General features: G+C 41.4%; 1 protein-coding gene across 2 annotated transcripts in view; it reads right to left on the reverse strand.

Moving 5' to 3' along the window:
* Positions 1-18,992, reverse strand: part of MED13L (mediator complex subunit 13L) — a 203,758-nt gene extending 184,766 nt beyond the window's left edge. Inside the window, exon 1 of one of the 2 annotated variants that reach the window (XM_027813874.2) lies at positions 18,900-18,992. In XM_027813874.2, coding sequence (XP_027669675.2) covers positions 18,900-18,929 — 30 coding nt within the window. In that variant the 5' untranslated portion in view covers positions 18,930-18,992. Of the gene's footprint in view, positions 1-16,700; positions 16,908-18,899 lie in introns of those variants that run through there. The other variant, XM_055706932.1, reaches the window with a different exon arrangement.
* Positions 18,993-20,097: the final 1,105 nt, after the last annotated feature.

A 20,097-nucleotide genomic window follows, 5' to 3' on the forward strand; every position in this document is an offset into this window, starting at 1 on the left:
TTTCTGTTTAAATTTTTAATAGGTAAGCATCAATACTAATCCTCAGAACTTCTATATTTTGTCCTCATGTTAATTAAAACTGAATTCAAAGAAGATCTGAATCCAGAAGTAGCACACAAGAGAAGATTGCACCAGGAACACTTACATATATTCTATGCCTCTACAGATATTTTGTGTAAAGTATTTAACACACTATAGGGAAAACATCTGCAGCCACATGAAGTTTTTTTTTAAAAAAATACTTTATTTAAAGAAACAAACATTACTAGTTTTAAAAGGGCTCATTCTGCAGCAAGGTTTTTACAGACAAGACAGCCAATGGCCTATGGTTCTGGTGACTGCACTGAAGAACTAAACGCGGTTTCATCTATGCTTAATCAGCAGCAAACACAGGCTGCTACCAAAATGGCAGCCTCTCCCTCATCCCCAGCCACGCATTTCCATCTCCCTGTCTGACACTAGATCTGGTGATCATGCAGACATTAGGTGAATGGGTTTGGTTGGAATCAGTTCACCAATTTAAAGATGAGAAACAAAAAGAACGAAAAACATCTATCAGATCAGCACACTGACAGCTTACCCTGCAGCCACATAATCACTAGAGCAGACAGGAGTGAGAACACACAGATGAGAGCAGCAGTGGAGTGGGATCTCCCCTTTCAGTGACAGCTCCAATCAGATAAAACAGAACATTAAAATTGCACACAGAGACTGTTGTTAATGTACACCTTAAACCAACACAAGCAAGCACTGGTGCCAAAAGCAGTGCTGGACTGGCCTGCCTTCGCTGCATCAGTCACCTGCTCCTGGCTTTACCACTACTTCCACTTTACCGCAGTGCTGCTGTTTGCATGGATTCACACAGAAATGAACTGACTAAAAATCAGAAATATTACATTAAACTTTTTCCCCCTACTCAGATTAGTCCTATACCCAATTCATTACATAGCCACAAAGATGCTTGTACCAGTAAGACAGCAGACAGCAAAGCAGGTCAGGGAGTGTAGAGCTGCTCTTTTTAGTAAGGCTCCTGGTTTTAAAGCAGCCTGAAATACTCACTGAGATAAAAACCAAGATCGCTAACCTGAGGACAAAACTGTAACCATGCCATTTTACTTACGGCTGGTTAGAAATGAATACAGAACAAAGCAGAAGTCTTGCCAGGCGATGTAATCTATTATGTTTCTTGCATCTTTTCCCATATGTGTAGTCTTAGCTTATTATGGTTGCTACAATGTTCTTTACACTAAAAAGCCTGACAAAAAAAAGAACTTAGAATTACATACTATTAACCAACATTGTTAGTAAATCATGCGTAACACAAGAGACCTTTGCTTTGGTTTCTAAAGGAACATATGTTTTGGAGGACTGTGAAGGGTTGAACTCAGATAAGAGGGGCCTTTTAAAAATTTATTTTTTTCTAAATTCAGTTAACTGAGATTGGACACAGAATAAAGCGTTTGTAAGTTGCCCACTCTAAATACACTGGGCTAAGCCTGTAAGGAAACAGAAATCAGATCTCTCTGTTTAACGGTACTATCCAAAATCTTTACTAACATTCAACCTTTTACAGTAAAATTCCCAAGACACAGAAAGATCTGTTTCTGATGTATTCAAAATCAGCTATCAGGGTAGCAGAGTGCATTCAAATGTCAAAACTCCATATAGGCATCTAAAACCACCCAAAACATAACCAAGAGATAGGCAGTAATGAAAACAGCCATGCCAAGGCTTTCATTCGGAAACATGGCCACTGAATGTCATTTATAGTCCTTTGAAAAGGACTGCAAACACAGGTTTCCTTCCACCTAGGTGACTGTCTTCACAGTTAAACAGCTTCAAAACAAATGAACTAAGAGTATTCAAACCTCTGATATCCCCTATACACACAAGCAAGCAGAAGAAAGACAGAAAGCAAATTAGCACTTTCTTTTACTACCATTAGTCTGATGCTCTAAATACAGACACCATTGAATCTATCTGCAACAGCTGAGGGCTGTTGCCATTTTAACTCCAGGACAGCATCCAGAACCGTAAATTCCTAGTAGAAATAAAACCTAAGCTCTGATTCTTCTTCCTCCCTCAGGCTTACATCAGAATAACAGACAGGCAGGAAGGGTCTTCTGCTGATCTCCTAGTGCTCCATTCACATTGGCAGCGTTTAGGCTGCTAAAAATCACAATTCCCCAGTAACATTTCACACTGCACAACTTGATTCTGGCATGCTACCAGCAACCCTGAAGATATAATTAGTGCTGTGTAGCCACTGTGACTATTTTCCTCTTCTGCAGTCCTCACAGATGGAACACAAACAAAACACATCTTCCACCTCCTCTTTTTTTCCTCATCCCCACCAAATGCTTTTTGGACTATATATGTTGTAAGGGAAATGGACAGACCAATTTTAAATGAACATCTCCAGAAGACTTGAGTAATTCCACCCATTTCAATACACAAAGCTCTACTGGAGAGTTTATACAAGAACACAGACACAGCAGAACCAGAAAAAGGCAGAGCATCTAAAGTTTGAGAAATTGTTGTATTTGGGCACACAAAGTGTAAACTAGAGTTACTTCTGTATTATTGTACTTCTTCTCTACATTAAAAAGAACGGCTAAAATTATATAATCATATGTTATTTTTCCTGCTTCATATAGTACAGAAAGGTGAGAAAAGCTAAGGCACATTCAGGCCTCCAGAAAATCGGTACCTCAGTACTTCCAAAATAGGAAAGATATACTTGAAAGGAGGCAAAGATCTACACAAAAGGCTTGAAGGGTCTTATGAGTTAAAAAAATAAAAATCTAGACGTCTACCACACAGGCCCTCAGCTCCAACCCTGACTTTCTCAATTTTTCAACATGACATCGTTCAGGTCATTTTATCTATCTCAGTTCTCCTGTCTGAAACAAAACGAAACGAAAACCAGGTATAAAAAATACTTCCCAATTCCCTGTCTAAAGGTGCTACTCAAACTCAGGTCTGCACAGTGCTTCAAACATAAGTTTCTCTAAATTCTCTTAAGAAAAGAAGTAAGGTAAAACACAAAACAAAACCACACCTCACCATTTAAGTCAGATACCTCTACAAACAAGTTTCAGTTAACCAAAGGAATATAATAATTAAAAACCTTTCAGCATTTGCCCTTCTAACCAAGGGGAAGAGGTTAAGTTGCTCACAGTACCTTAAAACACTATTTACCAGCCTCTGACATCAGGCACAATCTAAGCAATTTCTCAAATCTAGATTTTTGTTTGCTTCTATGTAGGATACTGTAGTTGCTAAGTGTCTTTAGTCTACAATTTATGTTTCAAATTGGAATATAAAAAAATGTAAATGCCATATACATATATATATACACATGTATATATATTTGCCAGTTTTATTAGAATCTCTTCTTAAAGAGCTTCATTCAAGTAAGTAGCTATTCTGAAGCCACCAGAGACTCATACTAAGGACTACTCACATGAGTAAAAATCTGTGTGAGAAAGCCCTTAGTTCATAGTCCAAGAATTTAAGTTGTAGTTAAAGGTGTCATGGGAATTACACCACCGTTTTAATTAAATGCTACAAGATCTTGCAGACAGATTCAAGATTAGCACCATCTGTTTTGGTTACAACATTTCATTTCACTACATCATCCTCACACAGCAACAAAATATCATTTCACACTCTACTCAAGCCATTTAAATACCAGATAAAATTTATGTCATCTTGATACCCCTCACTAAGGAGGAAGGACGAAGAGGACGAAGACAGGAGGACTGAAAAATATTCTGTACCAAAAGGAGCTTATGGGAGAGACAAACACACACCCTGACAAGAACTTTTGTCCCCTACTCCCACTGAAATGAAATATTTAGTAACATCTGTCTAAGTTCCTGTCAAGTGAATCCAAAGAACAGAGGCAAAAAACACATCAAGGAAGAGAGGAGATTGCTTAACTAAAAAAAAAATAGTTTTCTTCATAGCTATATATTATTTTGACACTCTGAGAAAGATTCCTATTTGGATAGCCCAACTTTCTACAGTAAGACTGAAACAGCAACAAGCACCTGCACACAGACATTCTCTTATCTTTTACTCCTGGGTCTATAACTCCCTTGATTTAAAAAAAACAAAACAAAGCAAAGCAACCATCTCAACCCTGTGTAGCCTTCTGAAATCAGATCATTTACTAAACTACATATTAACATTCTCGTCTTTATCCTATCCATTTTAAAAAAGCAGGGAATGTTTGGTGTTCCCTTCCCTCAGGGCTTATCCCTTCTGCCCCTTAAAAAGGGAGGAACCATATGGCAGTAAAGAGAGGCCTTATCATGCACTGAATGAGCCATGGCTCAGCTTCAAAATGACATTTCTGCTAGGCTAAGCGACTGGCAGACAAGCATTGCAATAACTGCATCAACCAAGTCCTTCAAAGTTTTTCATACTCTGAATTCAAAATGGAAAAAAATAGCATCCCAAAAAAATCTACTTCTGAAATGGGCCTCCCGTGGCCAACAGGAAAACTGCCATGCTTGGTGCTTCAAAGAGCTGAACAACCAGCTGAGTTGAGCATCATTCTTCTTAATATGCAACCGATCAATAGCAGAATGACATGTTTGACTTTAAACCTTTCCCTGTATAAGCACACAGTCAAGTGGCTGAGAAAAAAAAGGATAAAGGACAGTCACTAACAAGCTTAAAAATGAAGGATGGAAAAAATTACCTTTTGTTGTTGTTCATTTGCTCTTAAAACCAACAAGAAACCGAGCACAACACTGCATGCAGCAAGCATGCTTAAAATTACTTTCAAACTGGATAGATCTCTTCATACCATGCTGCTTTCTTTCTTCATACTCCCTGGAACATATTATCTAAATGCTATACTTCAGAACTGTTTGTGACAAGCAACAGCATCAGGGCATTTGTATGTCATCTTTTATCTTTGCCAAGTCTCAGTGAAGGATTTAGATGTAACCAAAATCCTATTATCAGATACCTTCCTGATGGACTTCTGTACCTGGGGACATCTGAGTCATTGTATCATAGCACTGAGGACCAAAAAACCAAGATACTTCCAAAATAGAGTCCACATATACCATTATTAGAAGCCACAACCTAATAGCATGAGCTGTTATGCCTAAAAAGTAAACAGTAATGACAGAAATGAGGAATTTTTGTCTGAGTCTCCTAGATGTCAGTGTGATTCTGCCTATGTGGAAGCAGAGGCAGCCAGGAAGACTAACAAATTGTTTCAAAGAAACAAAAGTCAGACTAGTCTCAACATCTTTCCCAGTGGAAAATATGAAAGGACTCCAATATTAATGCTTGAATTTCAGCAGTTCTGGCAGATGCAGAAGCTACCAACAAAGTTCTGAGCGGCAAGCATAGAAGAATCTGAGTAATCTGATAAAAGGGCCCAAATTGCTGGTATGTACCCCAACCATCACAGAACTTCAAGGTTAAATACTATAGTAAAAGGTTAAAACAAAACACAGCAGATGGAAGGAAAATGAGTGCATGCTGACCTACTGGAAGAGAAACAGTATCTTCCTAAAGTCCACTGCAAAAACAGGTTGGCAACACAAAAACAAAAGGTAGAAATTCTTGTGAAAGAAACAGAAGGTGACACAGAAATTGTTAGGCCACCAGGATTCACCTATAGCTGTGCACCCTCATCACTAACTGCAGTTCTTGTTTTGCCACATCAAAAAGTAGAGAAAACAGGAAAAAAATTACAAGAATGGTCAAAAAGTGCATTTTACATACAACAAATTAGGACTGTTTGGTCTAAAAGGGAAACTATGAAGGTCTCTAGAGAACAGCTGCTCGTGGTGTCTACCCAGTATCAAATTAAATTAGAAGAATGCAAGACTAAAATGAGATGGCTGACCTTTGTGTGTCAGGATAAAAACTTGGGTACTAGTTTAAAAGTCACCTATTAAATACCTACCTGGTTCAAGAGGTCTCTCAACCAAATACATATAGAGCCTGGGAGATTATTGAAGGGAAGTATTACTATGTCCTTGACCTACTCATCTCTTTCTCCAGCAAAATGCTATTGTTTACAGGGGGGAGCACACTTTTGCAGCACATCTTTTGGATCCCCTATTTTTCTCCCACAAAAATTGCACCTTTTCTATGAGCAGCCATGGCAAGCCTCTAAGTGACTTCCCAAATACAAAAAGCCATGTAATACAGGCTGCTGGCACAGACAACATATCAATTTGACAGCTGCTAGGCACCCACAAAATGCTTCTTTAAATCTAGCAGGCCAAACAACCGCTGGCTACCGTTTAGACAAGACACTGTGATGGACTTTTGTTCTGATTCAACAAAGCTGTTCCTGTGCCTTGTCATTTAACTAATGAGGTACCATACTGGCATCTTTGAAGTATTTATCAGCCCATGAGGAGCATCATCAATGATCACCCTCAAAATAGCTCTCAGATCTGCCATCCTTAAAGTCAGTACCAAACATCCATCACTAAAACAGTAACAGTCATCCAGGACCAACTCCAGGAACTTGTAAAAAAATTAATTATAAAAACAACAAAGAAAAAAAAAAGGCATTTTTGAGTTACATCAACTTCTTTAACCTTCAGTGAACAGCTTTGGTTACCAAGTCTCCAGTCCCTTAACTGGTTCAGCAAATATCAGTACACTGTTCCAAACTGGTGCCTGGCTCATCAGCTCTCTTCCACTATAAGTAAGTTTGTAACTAAGTTCATCAGACAGAGATGTAAAAAGAGAATATGATAAGCATGGCTGGAAGCCAAAGGGCTGTGATTTAGCCATTACTTGAGAAGATCTTTTTGAGTAAAAAATATATTCAACACAAAAATATGAGGAAACTGAAAGATGGCAGCAACATCTTCTCAGGTCAGCACGTGATTGAAACTCACATAGATGTGCACCTCTACACGCTTGTACTTACTGGGTTTTGCACCAATACAGACACATAAAATGGGAAGTTGCTACAGTCTCACAACCAAGCATGAGAAAGGGAAACTGAAAAGCCAATCTGAACATCAACACTGGTGCCAAACAGGTAGGAATCCCTTTCAGAGGATGCTACTACGCAAGACCTATCCATGTACTTGCAGAACATACCTACCCAGTATAGCCAACGCAGGCAAAAGCATTTAAAAACAAGACGTGGTCTATTTTTATTTGTTTTGGGTGGTTTTATGGGGAAGAAGTGGAATAAGCTTACCCATGTCTGAACTGAATATACACCCAGGCAGGCTGTATCCAATGGAAGCATACAATGCCTGGAAGCAAAATGCCATCTCCCAAGACAAAGAGAGAGAAGGGTTTGAACATCTTTTCATTTTAGAAAACCCTACATTTAGGTAGTGACCACCCTGCAGGTCAGGTTACCAACAGTATTTTACAGAGCCTGCTAAAAGATAACGCTTTAGCCAGTTTCTTTACAAAAGGGAACCAATTATATTTTAACTTCTGAGTAGATGGTTGAGAACAGATAATAAAATAACTACCACTTCACACTAGATAGCACACAAAAGAAAGCTAACAAATGTGCAACTTGCTAGCCAAAGAATCCCTCCCTCATTCAAAAAGACAGGGTGAACGATTAGGTTTGCAAGTCCCCTTCAAAAAGACAGAATCAGAACTAACTGCCCATTTTCCAAATTAGAAGAAAAACAAAAAAAAACCCCAAAAGACAAACCCTTACAGAAAAGTTGTCCAGCAGATGAAAAAAAGATGATAAAAGCAAATCTGCAAGTAAACAAAGGAATCTTTTCTCTTCCCCCAACTTTAACTTTGTTAATTTCTTTTTTTTTTTTTTTTTTTTTTTAAACTGGAGGAAGGAAACGTCAAACATCAGTCATACAATAGACTATCAGACGTTTCCCAAACCAAGTAATCTGACATATGGGCAGAAAAAAAAAAAAAGGTGGGGGGGAGGCTGGAGGAAGTAACAACCCAAGTAGAGTAAACTTCGGCATACTGAGTTAAAGAGTGCAGTTCCTTTTCTTCCCTTACACAAAAAACTGTATTTAAAAGCTCAGAACTAGAACATTTTTGTACACCACATCTAAGCAGAACTGCTTTGTGAATACCAACAACAGCTCACATGATTGTTCTATGCATGTGTCCATCACTGACCTGCAAAGCAAAATAGCTGTCTGCTCAAATGGACCCTCGCCCAGATTCCTGGTTCCAGGCTAGGAAGGTAGTAACAGTGCAGAAATACAGACAGCCCTGACTCCTTAACATCAACAATGTCTTGACCAGTGACATCAAATAAAGCTCAAATTGTTAGGCAGTCTGCCAAAATCCCTTAGCCCTTTAAAAAAACCTCCACCTCAGGAATTGCTTCATATGAATATTCCGTAATATAGAAAGTAGTAAATAAATCCACCACATGACTGGTCATGTAGATTCATTTTGCCAGCTTTCTTACTGTCATTCCTGCAAAGACAAGAATCCAGCAGTTCTTGCCAGAAGGAAGTTACTGAAATTCACAAGAGAATTCATGTAAAAATTTTATTAAAATACACAAACAAAATTAAATAACCAGAAACACTGGGCTAAAAATGAAACCACCAAATTCAGACTAAAGTAACTTAACCAATTAACCTAGTCTGTCAGCAAAGAAATTACTTTTTTGTAGAAATACTTGACATGGTCACTACAAGATGTTCCTGGAATTAGTTTTGTAACTCGCCCAGAACCACCTACAAATTCAGTTATATTGTGGCTATACGTGAAGTGAAACTCAAAAACCTGACATTAAGAGATTGCTGACACACTAGACTAGACTTAAGAATTCCTAGTAAACCAGAGACTCCAGTAAGAAAAAAGTCGTGGTTTTATACTGAAAAAAACCAACACATTTTGAAACTTGGTTTCACAGCTATGAATGCAGTGTCACTAAAAAACAGATGGTTGCCAATCCTGGTCAGTAGGTAAAGAACAGTTTTCCTCTAAAATTTGTTTTCAGTCCTCTGGTCTCTCAAAATATTGTATTTTATGAGCAAATATGGAGCTATAAGGACAGGCAACAACACGGCACTGACCACAGCATAGCTCTTTTAAAGCTAAAAGATAAAGTAAATCAAGTTTTACTGAACAAGCTTTAAATTTCCTTCCCTAAGACATGGATTGTGGTTACACAGCCACTTTGATCTCGCTTCAATCCATGCCACTGCCAAAACTTGATGGGGAGGGAGAGAGAATGGAATAAGGGGTACACAGACCTGGCTAGGGATTGAGAAGGGGAGAAAGTTTTTCACTAGGTCAGTTCCATGATCCAGGCTTAAATGTGAGCTTATGAATCATTTTGTGGTCACTAAGGCATGGAAGAAGAGTGAAGGGGGAGGGAGAAAAATGAAAAAGGGAAAATAACCCATGCCTTTTCCTCTGCAATTAATATTATTTTCTTCTCATAAACAAGAATAGTACACTAAACTGCAACACTAGCTGACTAAAGCAAGCTGAGGTAAGTGCTTAATGAGAAGTGACACAAATGCATGTCATATCTTGCACTAGAAATTAATTTTAGAAGACTGTCCATTTTCCTCCGTTTTCATAAGCTGTTTAAATACGTTCCTTAGTATAGGGACAAGGTCTTTATGTATATTTGAGCTGATCTGTGTTAGTCACATAAATGTAAATATTGCCTAGGGGCACATTATTCAACAGCAACACACAAAACTTCCTGTCTCAAGGAAACAAAAGAGGGAATGCCACTGAAGGCTCAAGTCACATTTCTGTACACTACTGCAATTCTGCTCAGGAACATGAATTAAGCCACATGCGACTCAATGAGAAATAACATTTTACTAACAGACTGAGAGTCAGGATTTACCAAAATTAAGCAAAATTCACAGCACGAGCCAAAGGAAAGACCGCTTAAACCTTTTACATTTGTGAGATATTAGAAAACAGGCATCATCTTACTAGGTAAAATGCTAAGAACCCTCCTGATCTGAAAAGTTAAACGTACTATATGGTATCAAAGTGGTTTATGTTCAGACATCATTATCGTTTTACAGTATAGTGATCATACCAATGCAAGACACTGTAACGAGCTGAAGCCACAGCAGGAAATGATGCAAGCTGTCATTCTTACTATCACAGGCCTGTTATCCCTGCAGTATATTCACAACCCTGTGCAGAGGGAACCTAACACAATGTTTCAGTAATATTTCGAAATCTGTTAGAGGCAGAAGATTTTTATTAGTCGGATTCTCTTTGAAACTACCAGCTGATTCGGGAAACTCAGGGGAAGAGGATCTATTAAAGCAATACTTGGGAGCTTGAACTGAAAGTGGTATAAAAGTGTGGTCTGAAGAAGAATGCCTCCACATAAATACATACTCCATATAAACAAATCTTTTGGATCTGATTTAGGATCTTCTGTTGAAAACACCTGTGTACTTTTAAAACTGGCAAGTTAATATGCAAATGAGCATGCTTCCAGTCAGAGCATTTTTTTTTCATATTATCTGTGTTACTATGGCACCAACAAGTCAGAAACCCCACCATCCTAGACTCTACACAAAAAAGCACATTACTCACCCACAGAATGGCAAATGAATACACACAGATCTGAAATACAAAACTATATTTGCCAGCCTTAACAACAGTCTGAAAAGACCAACCATGTATTCAGTGTTATTGGGTTGTCTGTAGGATCCCACAAACAAATTTAGGAAAAAGGTTTTTAGGACAACAGTGGAGTACATCTGCAGACATCAACTGGTAACCTTCCACAAATACAAAGGAACAGCTAGAAAAAAAACACAAAAGATACCAATTTATAATTTGGTGATTCTGGTGTATATTGGAGTCAGGAGACAGTCAGTTCCAAGTGAAAACTAAGAAGCAGAGAAGGAACAGGACTCAAGGCTTTGGATGTGAAAGCACAATAACTTTGAGGAGATGTAACACCAGCAGAAGACTATGAAAGAATGCAGAAAGGTGCAACATGGTCCCAGTGACAGGATGGGAGAGAAAATTTGTAGCAATGTTCTTGATATGAGCTGGGATATTTTAGTCAAACCCTGATAAAAGGATGCTGCCACAACTAAGGATGTTAAAGTGAAGACTGGGGTGGGCCGGAGGGAAGTTTAATTCCCTAGGGTGATCAAAGAAAAGTGGAGAGAACAGGTTAAGCGTTCTCATCCAATAAACAGAAAGCTTCAAACAAGCATAGATGATCAACTCATTACAAAGTATGGCATTCCAGGAACATTGATGGGGTTTTGGTATCTAAAAAGCAGTGCAGCTGCACACACACACCCCTTTTCAAAGGCATAACTTTTTTGAAAACTTAGATAAACAAATGAAAACAAAAATCCATTCCTTCATCTAATGGCCAAAGTTAATACATTCAACACATATCTCATATGCACCACAATCCCCCCTGGAAGCTCAAAAATTTCAGTTTCTTTAGATTTTTTCCGAAAGAACTATATTGCCAAGAAAGAAAATAATAGAAGAAAGGTCTACATATAGGATTAATGAGTTCCTTTTTTACTCTCATTCACATGAGGAAGTGCTCTCAGAAGCAGAAGGGGGAAAAAAATTCAAGATCAAATGAATCGGGGGGTGGGGGGGGTGGGGGGTGAGAACTGGGGTTATAATGTTCATACTACATTAATTATTTAGAAAAATCCAGAAATATATGTTTTCAGATAGTATTACAGCAAATGAAAATTATGATTCTTAAGCTGTATTTAAAAAAAAAAAAATCCTAGGTAACTACATCAGCTTAACATTTAAGTGTTTTCTTAATCACGTTGATGTTTGCAACAGCCATCTCATCAGAGGACTTGCATTGTCACCAAAATCAGACCACAGTCATTGGGGAAGGATTCACAGCCCCAGCATAGGTGTACATTCAGAAGATATTCAGGATTTAAGAAAACCTCACTCAAATATTTCTTAGTGGCTAGCCTGAGATTCTTTGGCATGCTTTGTCCTCAACTGCAAATGTCACTCCTGCATACATGATTTTCTTTGTGCAATATTCAGAGAAGGTTAGTTACCCAACGCAGATTCATTATTCCACTCCCAAAGCTGGGCAAGCTAACTGAATGTCACTCCATCCCAATCTCTTTGCAAATCTGGGTCCATTTTCTTCAAACTCACACCCTAGTAGATATAATTAAATTGTCCAATATGCTGACAGGACATAATAGAAACCTACTACTCAAGTGATTTAAAACCTGAAATCTTTTATTAGCAGGAAGTGAGCAAGCTTTCTAACATCACTTTTCTACTTTTATCTTGTAACCTAATAAAATTCAGGTTGAAGATAACTAAAGAATCAAATACTTTTTGAGAATTTGAGAGGCTAATTCCATTTCTTAAATATATATACACATAAATTAACACCTACATAAAATTTCAAACAAGCAAGATATCTACTATGTAGTGATGTAACATCCTGCACACCAAAGTAACAGCCTACCGCTTGGAACACTGCATTTGTGATAATACAATAATCAAGAAAAACTACTGGTTCATTTACTGCCACTTAAGGATTTGGTTGGGCAATCAACCATTTACTATGAAGTCCTTTACTGACAATTATGCAACACCAAAGAGAACCTCACCAGCAAACCCTGCATTCTTCACTTCCTGATGCCATGAAAAACCTTTTAGGAAAATAATTCCAGTGCCATGTCAGATTTCCTTGACTCCTTTCAGTTTCATTCTGAAAACAACAACCAAACTCACTGATCGAAGGCAACAATTTCTGTTCCTGTTTGCGAACTGAAAAAAACTAACAGCAGCAATGACTAATTTACAGTTTGTAAATTCGCCTTTGAACACTGACTGGAACAAAGGCACAATTCCTACTAAGGGGACCTTTCTGGCAGCACATTTAAGCAAGTACTCACAACATCTTCCATACCAGCTTCTATAAAGTCTGCTATAAATAGGTCTCACTTTCCAAGAACATAATCATGCCTTTTCCAGGCTGAAGACTCCTACAGTATCTAATCTTTCACCACACGAAAGCTGCTCCAAATTTTAGGTCATTCCTGACACCCCTTGCTGTACTTACACACACACACACCCCAGCTCCAGCATATGAAACATTATGCAACTTCATCCCAACTTTCAGACTGACTTGTGCCTTTGGATCCACCACAGCAATTAAGCCAGACAGTTCAGGAAACATCTTCACATTTCACGCAAGCCCTCACCATCATATGATTAACCCTTACTCACAGGAAAGGTCAAATTAATTTTTCAGTAACACTACTTTTATGAGTAAGGATTATTCACAGGAAGACTGTTTGCCAGCTGGGTCTGAAATTTTAATACAAAGCCTATTACCTCAGAACATTTTGCCTCCAAATAGTTATCAGACAACTTTTAATGAGTATTTAAATAAACTGGCCCTTAACAATTCCTTATTAAATACTGTTTTGATAAACAGACATTCTTTTTCAAAAGCAGCAGCAGACATTTTGACTAATGCAAGAACAGAGGTAAGATAAATATAATTTCTTCTGCTGCGCTGGAAACAGCAATTTCAAACAGAAGGTATATTTTTAATGAGCAAGTCTATTAGTTGTGTACACCAGTATAGTTTGTATCTGAGGGGTATTCTGATGACAAGTATGCAAATTGGCTCCTATCTTACTAAAAAATGCTTTACATTTAGAGCACAGTTCTAGATTTCTTTGTCTAGGTTGTCTGTGTCGGTTTCTGCCTCACAGAGTATACAAACATTAACCCATTTTCTAGAATGGCGCTGGATTCCTGCTTCAGTACGGAGTGACACACAATACAGACAACAGCCCTCTGCGTCACCAGGTCCTGAGGGACACTTCACAAAACCCATCTATGCAAGTCTGAGATCACACTCAGCATCTGGATATTCAAAGCTAACTTTAAAACCTTAAATTTAGACTGTGCCTTCCCCTCCTGGGAAATATTTTGAGTCAAGAACTCTAAGGACCTCTATGCTTTCTGGACATCTCTGATAAAAGAAAATCAGTCACTAAAAAGCTTTTAGAAAACACTTCCCATAAAAAAGATTCAGAAGAAACAGTGTACCTAACCTCTCTCTAAAGATTGTCTACAGTCAACAGAAAAAGCAGCTAGAAATCATGAATTGTTACATGAACCCAAACGACTACAGCAACCAGACTCGCTCACCACAGAGCTCTGGCTTCTCTGGGGTGGGGAGATAGCGTTCTTCTTAAACAAAACAAATGTTTGTGGGAAGAAATATTATTTAAACATAAACAAACAGAATCACAGTAGATTATTTCAGAGCTTTAATTCTCCAGTCAAGAACATTTCTTTGTTATTCACACCCAAACCAAAACCTGAGGTAAAAAAAATAGTCAACTTCTAATAGCAGAATCTGTTTAAAAAGATTTATAATCTACCTCACTCATAAAAAAAATATATGAATTCCCATCAACAGCTGATTTAGGTTGTGCATGTTTTTGTTCTGTTACTCTGAAGAAGTAAATGATTAGCAAAAGTTTCTCTAATTAGTAATCCAGACTACTGTAGCTTTAACACTTCATAAATTTTGAAATTAATACGACAATGTGAGGTTCAAGGGTCAATGGTGTGGGCCACATATTTCCAGTCAGTATTTCCATTCTCAAGATCTTTCACGGATACATAAATACTAACACAAGTCACCCTAATAGTTTGCATATATACTGTATTTAAAAAAAAATAAAATTAAATACTACTTGATTTTTGCAAGTAGAGCCAAAAATCAGTAAAAACATTACATTTTCAAGCATCGCACCACATTACAGGTACGGATACCTCCCACAAAATTACATGGGAGATTAAAGGGTTGCACATTAAATTCATTATTATTATAAAACCCACCTGCAAAAGAATTTTGGCAAACTTATTTCAGTGATATTACACACCTTTTTACAATTTAACATCTCCCTAGTCTAGTAAGGGGGGGGGGGGGGGGGGGGGGGGGGGGGTGTGTGTGAAGACCAAACTACAATAACTAAGAAATAAATTCACTTTATAATTTATGCTAATTGGATGCCAGCAATTATTTTTACCAGTGACAGATCTGCAGATTGCAACTACATGAAAAATTACACTTCTTAAAAACACACTACTCAATTTTCCATTAGTAAATGGGTACTTCACAACTGCTTCTGTAAAGGACAAACCATTGGCTACCTTGCTCTTACTATCAGACACATTGTCTCCTGCACACTTACTGCTTTATTTTTGTTACTGGGCAAGAGCAGCCTTAGCCAAAATGACCTTAACAGTTCCTGCATCTTGATACGTTGTAGCACTGCTATATATTAATAACCATTAGAAATAGCTATCAGGCAGAAACATAGGATAAAATCTTACAATCTAACAGTTCAATAAGAAAACAAAGTAAGAATTGCATTTATTCTCACAGAAGAATCTCTGGGCCAGTTTCCTAGCAGCATAAGCAACTAGGTAGGGCTCTCGCCTCAGATTCTTAAAAGGTACTAGCAAAATAAAACCCAAACGTACGTACTTAAACAAACCAAATCCACAGGGGCAAAATAACAAACATATGGCAATAAAAGGCAAAATTCATAAAACAAAAAGCTTCATCATTAGCATTTTTAATTAATTTTCTTTTTTTTCCCCTCTTAATTCCTGTAAGGAAGCTAATAAAAGAATCTCTTCCTTTCTGTTAGAACAATATGCACTCACCTCCAATTCTGGCAGAGCTCTGATGCGCAGAAGGGGGTATCTACCACCTATCATGCTATCCCCAAACTTGCATTACAATTTTTTAACTATTTCATACCATGCACTAAAAAAGTCCTTCCTACCCTCTGGCATTATCCCTCGTAGTACTAGAGGGCTCTGAGTGATCAGAGTCCTCTCGCTCTGCTCAGCTGTTGCCCAGCCAACAGGGAGAAGGTTCCTATGTGTCAGGTAAATAAAGCAAGGTATTTCCAAATGATTCTGCCCTTCCACAGAAACAAACTGTTTTCTTGTTTCAAATTCAAGTTACAAATCTGTAGCTAGCCAAAACTGATACCATAATTTCTGCCACATTAAACCACGCAATGCGCGTAGGAAGTTGTCAATTACCAGTAAGATGGGTAGACAGCATCTATGCAAACACACTACCCAGCATACTACGTTTACCGCCACCGTTTTACTTCACAGAAGAAAAAATTAAACAGTTTGGGGTTTGTTGGTTTGGGGTTTTTTTACCTCTTGCCCCCAAGCACGATCTATGATAAGACCACACTCTAACAACAGCTGACATGCAGTCACAGGAGCCCAGAGCGTAAGTCCGACAGACAATCACGCTGCACGACTGTTTGCTGCTGCTGAAATGGCGTTTGTCATTGTGAGAGACACACACACACCCCCCAGTTTAGTAGGCACAAAGCACCCAGGGCACGGAGTGCCAAGGGAGGCGGGGAGAAAGGACTGTTTACCAGAGAAGATGGTTGTACATGCGGGCAGTGCAGGCAGGGGACACACAATCCGTTGCCTCTCCGCTCTCCTATTCAGGGGAGCGCAGCTGTGAGAGCAACACACGCGCTCGCAGCAAACCACGTTAAAGAGCAAAATAAACACGGGGAGCCGAGCCGGGGGAGGGGCCAGCGGAGGAGCAGCCCCACGGGCCCCGACTATAAAGCCCCTGGCAGCTGCACCCAACCGGCAAACCAGCTGCGCGGCAGAGCGCCCGGTTAAGCCGCCGTTCCCCACCCCCGGGCACTCACCAGCGAGAAGAGGTTCGAGTGACAGTCCTCCAGGCTGGCCCCGTTCGCCACCCAGTTCGCCGCTGCAGTCATGATCCTCGGCGAGCCCGGCCGCCAGAGCGGGGCATGTCTGAGGAGACGGGCCCGGCGCGGGGGGAGAAGCAGCGGGCGCTCCTCGGCGCTGGCCGGGGCAGCAGCCGCGGGCCGGCCCCTCGCCGCGGGCGGAGCGGGGGCGGGCGGCCGGCAGGGGGCGCGCCGCAGGCGGGGGGGGGGGGGGCGAGCCTCGCTCCCCGGCGCCAGCCGCGTAATCCTCGGGCGGCGCGGCCCGCTCCGGCGGGGCGAGGGGGCCTCTCGGTCCGAGCCCCCTCAGCAGGCGGCGCAGGGGGGAAGCCCCCTCCGGTCCTCCGGGCCCGCCTCAGTACCGCCGGGGCGAAGAGAAGAAGGGGGGGGGGCCCGGGGCCCTCCTTCCGCGTCCAGGTCTGGCCCCCCCCCGGCTGGGGCACGCGTTGCGGCGGAGGGGGAGGAGAGGGGAGGGTCTCCTCCCGCGGCCCGGCGGCGGCCCCTGCGGGGCGCGGGCCGGGCGGGGCGGGGGAGGGCCGCGGGCAGTGGCGGCGGCGGCGGGCGGGGGGCGCTGTCTCGCGTGCCGGCGGAGGCCGTGTCCCCTCCCCGCCCGGCCGCCCCTCGCTGCTGCCGCCGCTGGCTGTGGGTGGATGGTGTTTTCCTCCTCCTGCTGCTGTTGCTGCCGCCGCTGCTGCCCGCCGCCTTGTTTACGCTCCGTGCGGGGCTCCCGGTGCTGCGGGCGGCGGGCGGCAGCCCCGGCCCAGAGAGGTAGCACTGTCCCTGCCCGTCCTCGCCCCCCTCCGCCTGGCGCTGCCCGCCCAGCGGCCCCGCTCACCCGCTCCTCCTCACACACTCGCCTCTGCCTCTCTCCACTCTGACAGCAATGGCGGCCGCCAGGCGCAGCTCGCCTCGCCATTGGCCGTCGCCGCCCCACGTGACGCGCGCCGGAGGGCGGGGGCCCGGCGCTTGGGGCTCCCCCCGGCCCCTCCCTCCGCCGCCGCGGCGCCCGCCGGGCCGCTGGGGGCGCTCGGTAGCGGGAAGGGCGCTGCGGCGACGCCGGGGCGGGCGGCGGGGCGCTGCGGGGGTGGGGGGGCCGCTGCCGCGGGGGCGCGTCCCGCCTCCGCCGCGTCGGACGGGACGAGCTCGGTCGGGGACGCCCCTGCCGCCCCACGCCCGCCGCGCACTCGGCCAAGGAAAACGTTATTTGAAAGGAGCTGCGCGGGGCAGGGGGCGCCGGCGGCGGAGCGCGCTGCCGCTCCCACCTGTTGGGCCGCTGCGCTCCCCTGCTCGGGCTCTGCCCCGGCACCCGTCGGCTTCCGAAGCGATTAAAAACCGGCCTGGAAACGCATTCCTTGTCATCCCTAAACCAGGGTATCGCCCCCCAAGGGCTCCCCTTGAACAGTCAAGTTCAACGCTACGTTCTGCGGAGCACGGGAAACGCGGCTTCACCCCGAGCAGCTCGCCCTGCACTCCCTCTGGAACAGCTTTCAGGCGTTCTGTGGAGTTATGTTTTAGTACAAGGAATTCACAATATTAGTGAGTTAACAAAGTTAAATAAACAAATGAAATCCGTTCCTGTAGCAGCCATGGTGCGGAGAAGCAGAGAGGTTAGACTCAAAATAATAAACGATGAATACCAAATACTTTGTTTAAAACGTAATGTTCATAACAAGTCATTTTTTCCCTGTTCGTAATGACCCTTTAATTCAAACCAGTGGGAGCCTGATCTGCTTAGGCAGATTAAAGCTCACCTGCCTGAGCTTCTCACCAACAGGAGCATTCCGTAGGTGATACAAAGCAGATATTGCTGCTTGAAAGAGAAAGATTATTTCACAATTCCACTTAAGCTTTAATACAGAAATGTAGCAAGTTTTCAATGATCTGATTCAGTGGAAAGAGGTCTCACCCTGTGCTCAGTAGCAGCTTTCCTTATCGTGACTTTAATCTTATTTAGGCATCTTTTTTGCAATTTACTTTTCTTCATAATAAATTAAGATTAGCATCTATTCTAATGACTGAATGGAGTTTGTTTGGACTTACCTCACCGTAACAAATCTCTAACACAAACAAGCATCGCAGCCATTTAGCTAAATTACATACACAGAGCAATAGATAGAATTCAGGCCAAAAGAAAATTTCCACCAAGACCAGTGGTCTTACCACGTGCATTCTTTGTCCGACAAATCCCATCCATCATGCACCGTTCCCTTCACTGTCACACCAAACAGAAATTCTGTCTTGCAAAGACTGGTCCTATATTAGTGAGAGAAAAAGCATTTTCAAACACAAATGAAATATTCATGTTCAGTTACAGCTGTAATTTATTTATTTATTTATTTACACCTATTAGCAAAAAAAGAGCCTAGACTCACCTTAGGGAAAGACTTCTACCCTCCTTCAGTTCATCTAAGAGAATCAAAGAAGCACAAAGATGCTGTAAAACCCCTGAGCTGGTAAGGAGCAAAGCTGACAATGTAGCCAAACTCCTGTAGCCTAGAAATTGCTTGCTACAGCCTGGCAATCCAGAATCGGGGGAGTATGTACTTTGGACAGTATTACTTTCTTTTGTCAATATGTGTTACAAACAGAGAACACAATCTGACACTTGTAAATATGTCAAGTAATATGCGTTAACCAACGAAACACACATCCTTCTGTATTAAAATAGTACAGTTCTTTGCAAACACACTGCAGTTATCAGTTAGCCACCCTACCACTAAGTGTTGCCTAGAGTACAACAAACCCTTCGAAGAAAGATCTGTTTCATTTCTGGAATAAAAGAACATCCCTTATCATGAAAAAGATATTTTGATATTATAGTAGTATTTTGAAATTGAGAATCACATTACTGCTTATCCCATGGAAAGCTAACAATACTGTACAGAATTAGACACTGCAGAATTCATTTTTCTTCCATATGCTCCTTACCCTCCAAATGGTATTTCCAGTTGTCAGCATTCCTCTTTGGGATCTTTCAAGTAGTGATGACTTACTATGCTTGATTTTCTCATGAAAATGTGAGGTCTAACACATGATTCAGATCCATTTTCAGGGGGAGAAATGTTAATATACTCACACTGTGCTGCTTTGGACAATTTACAAGATTCTTATGAACATTTAATTACTTTTTAAATTAAAAATACTTTAGTATAATTAAATTACCTGTAATGGGTCAATGTTCAGAAGTTGAAGAGTTGCTGCTTACATTTGTGAAAGGCTACTGGTCAGACATTTTGACCACATCTCTGCGTTGCAAAGTTCATTTTGTTTTTAAACTGAAAAAAGATAGCATCTCTCCAAGGAATTTGCCAGTTACTTGACTTTACATTACATTCAGTTATCACAAACAAGTAGAAAT

This window comes from Falco cherrug, chromosome 1 (assembly GCF_023634085.1).
Source record: "Falco cherrug isolate bFalChe1 chromosome 1, bFalChe1.pri, whole genome shotgun sequence".
Taxonomy (NCBI): Eukaryota; Metazoa; Chordata; class Aves; order Falconiformes; family Falconidae; genus Falco; species Falco cherrug.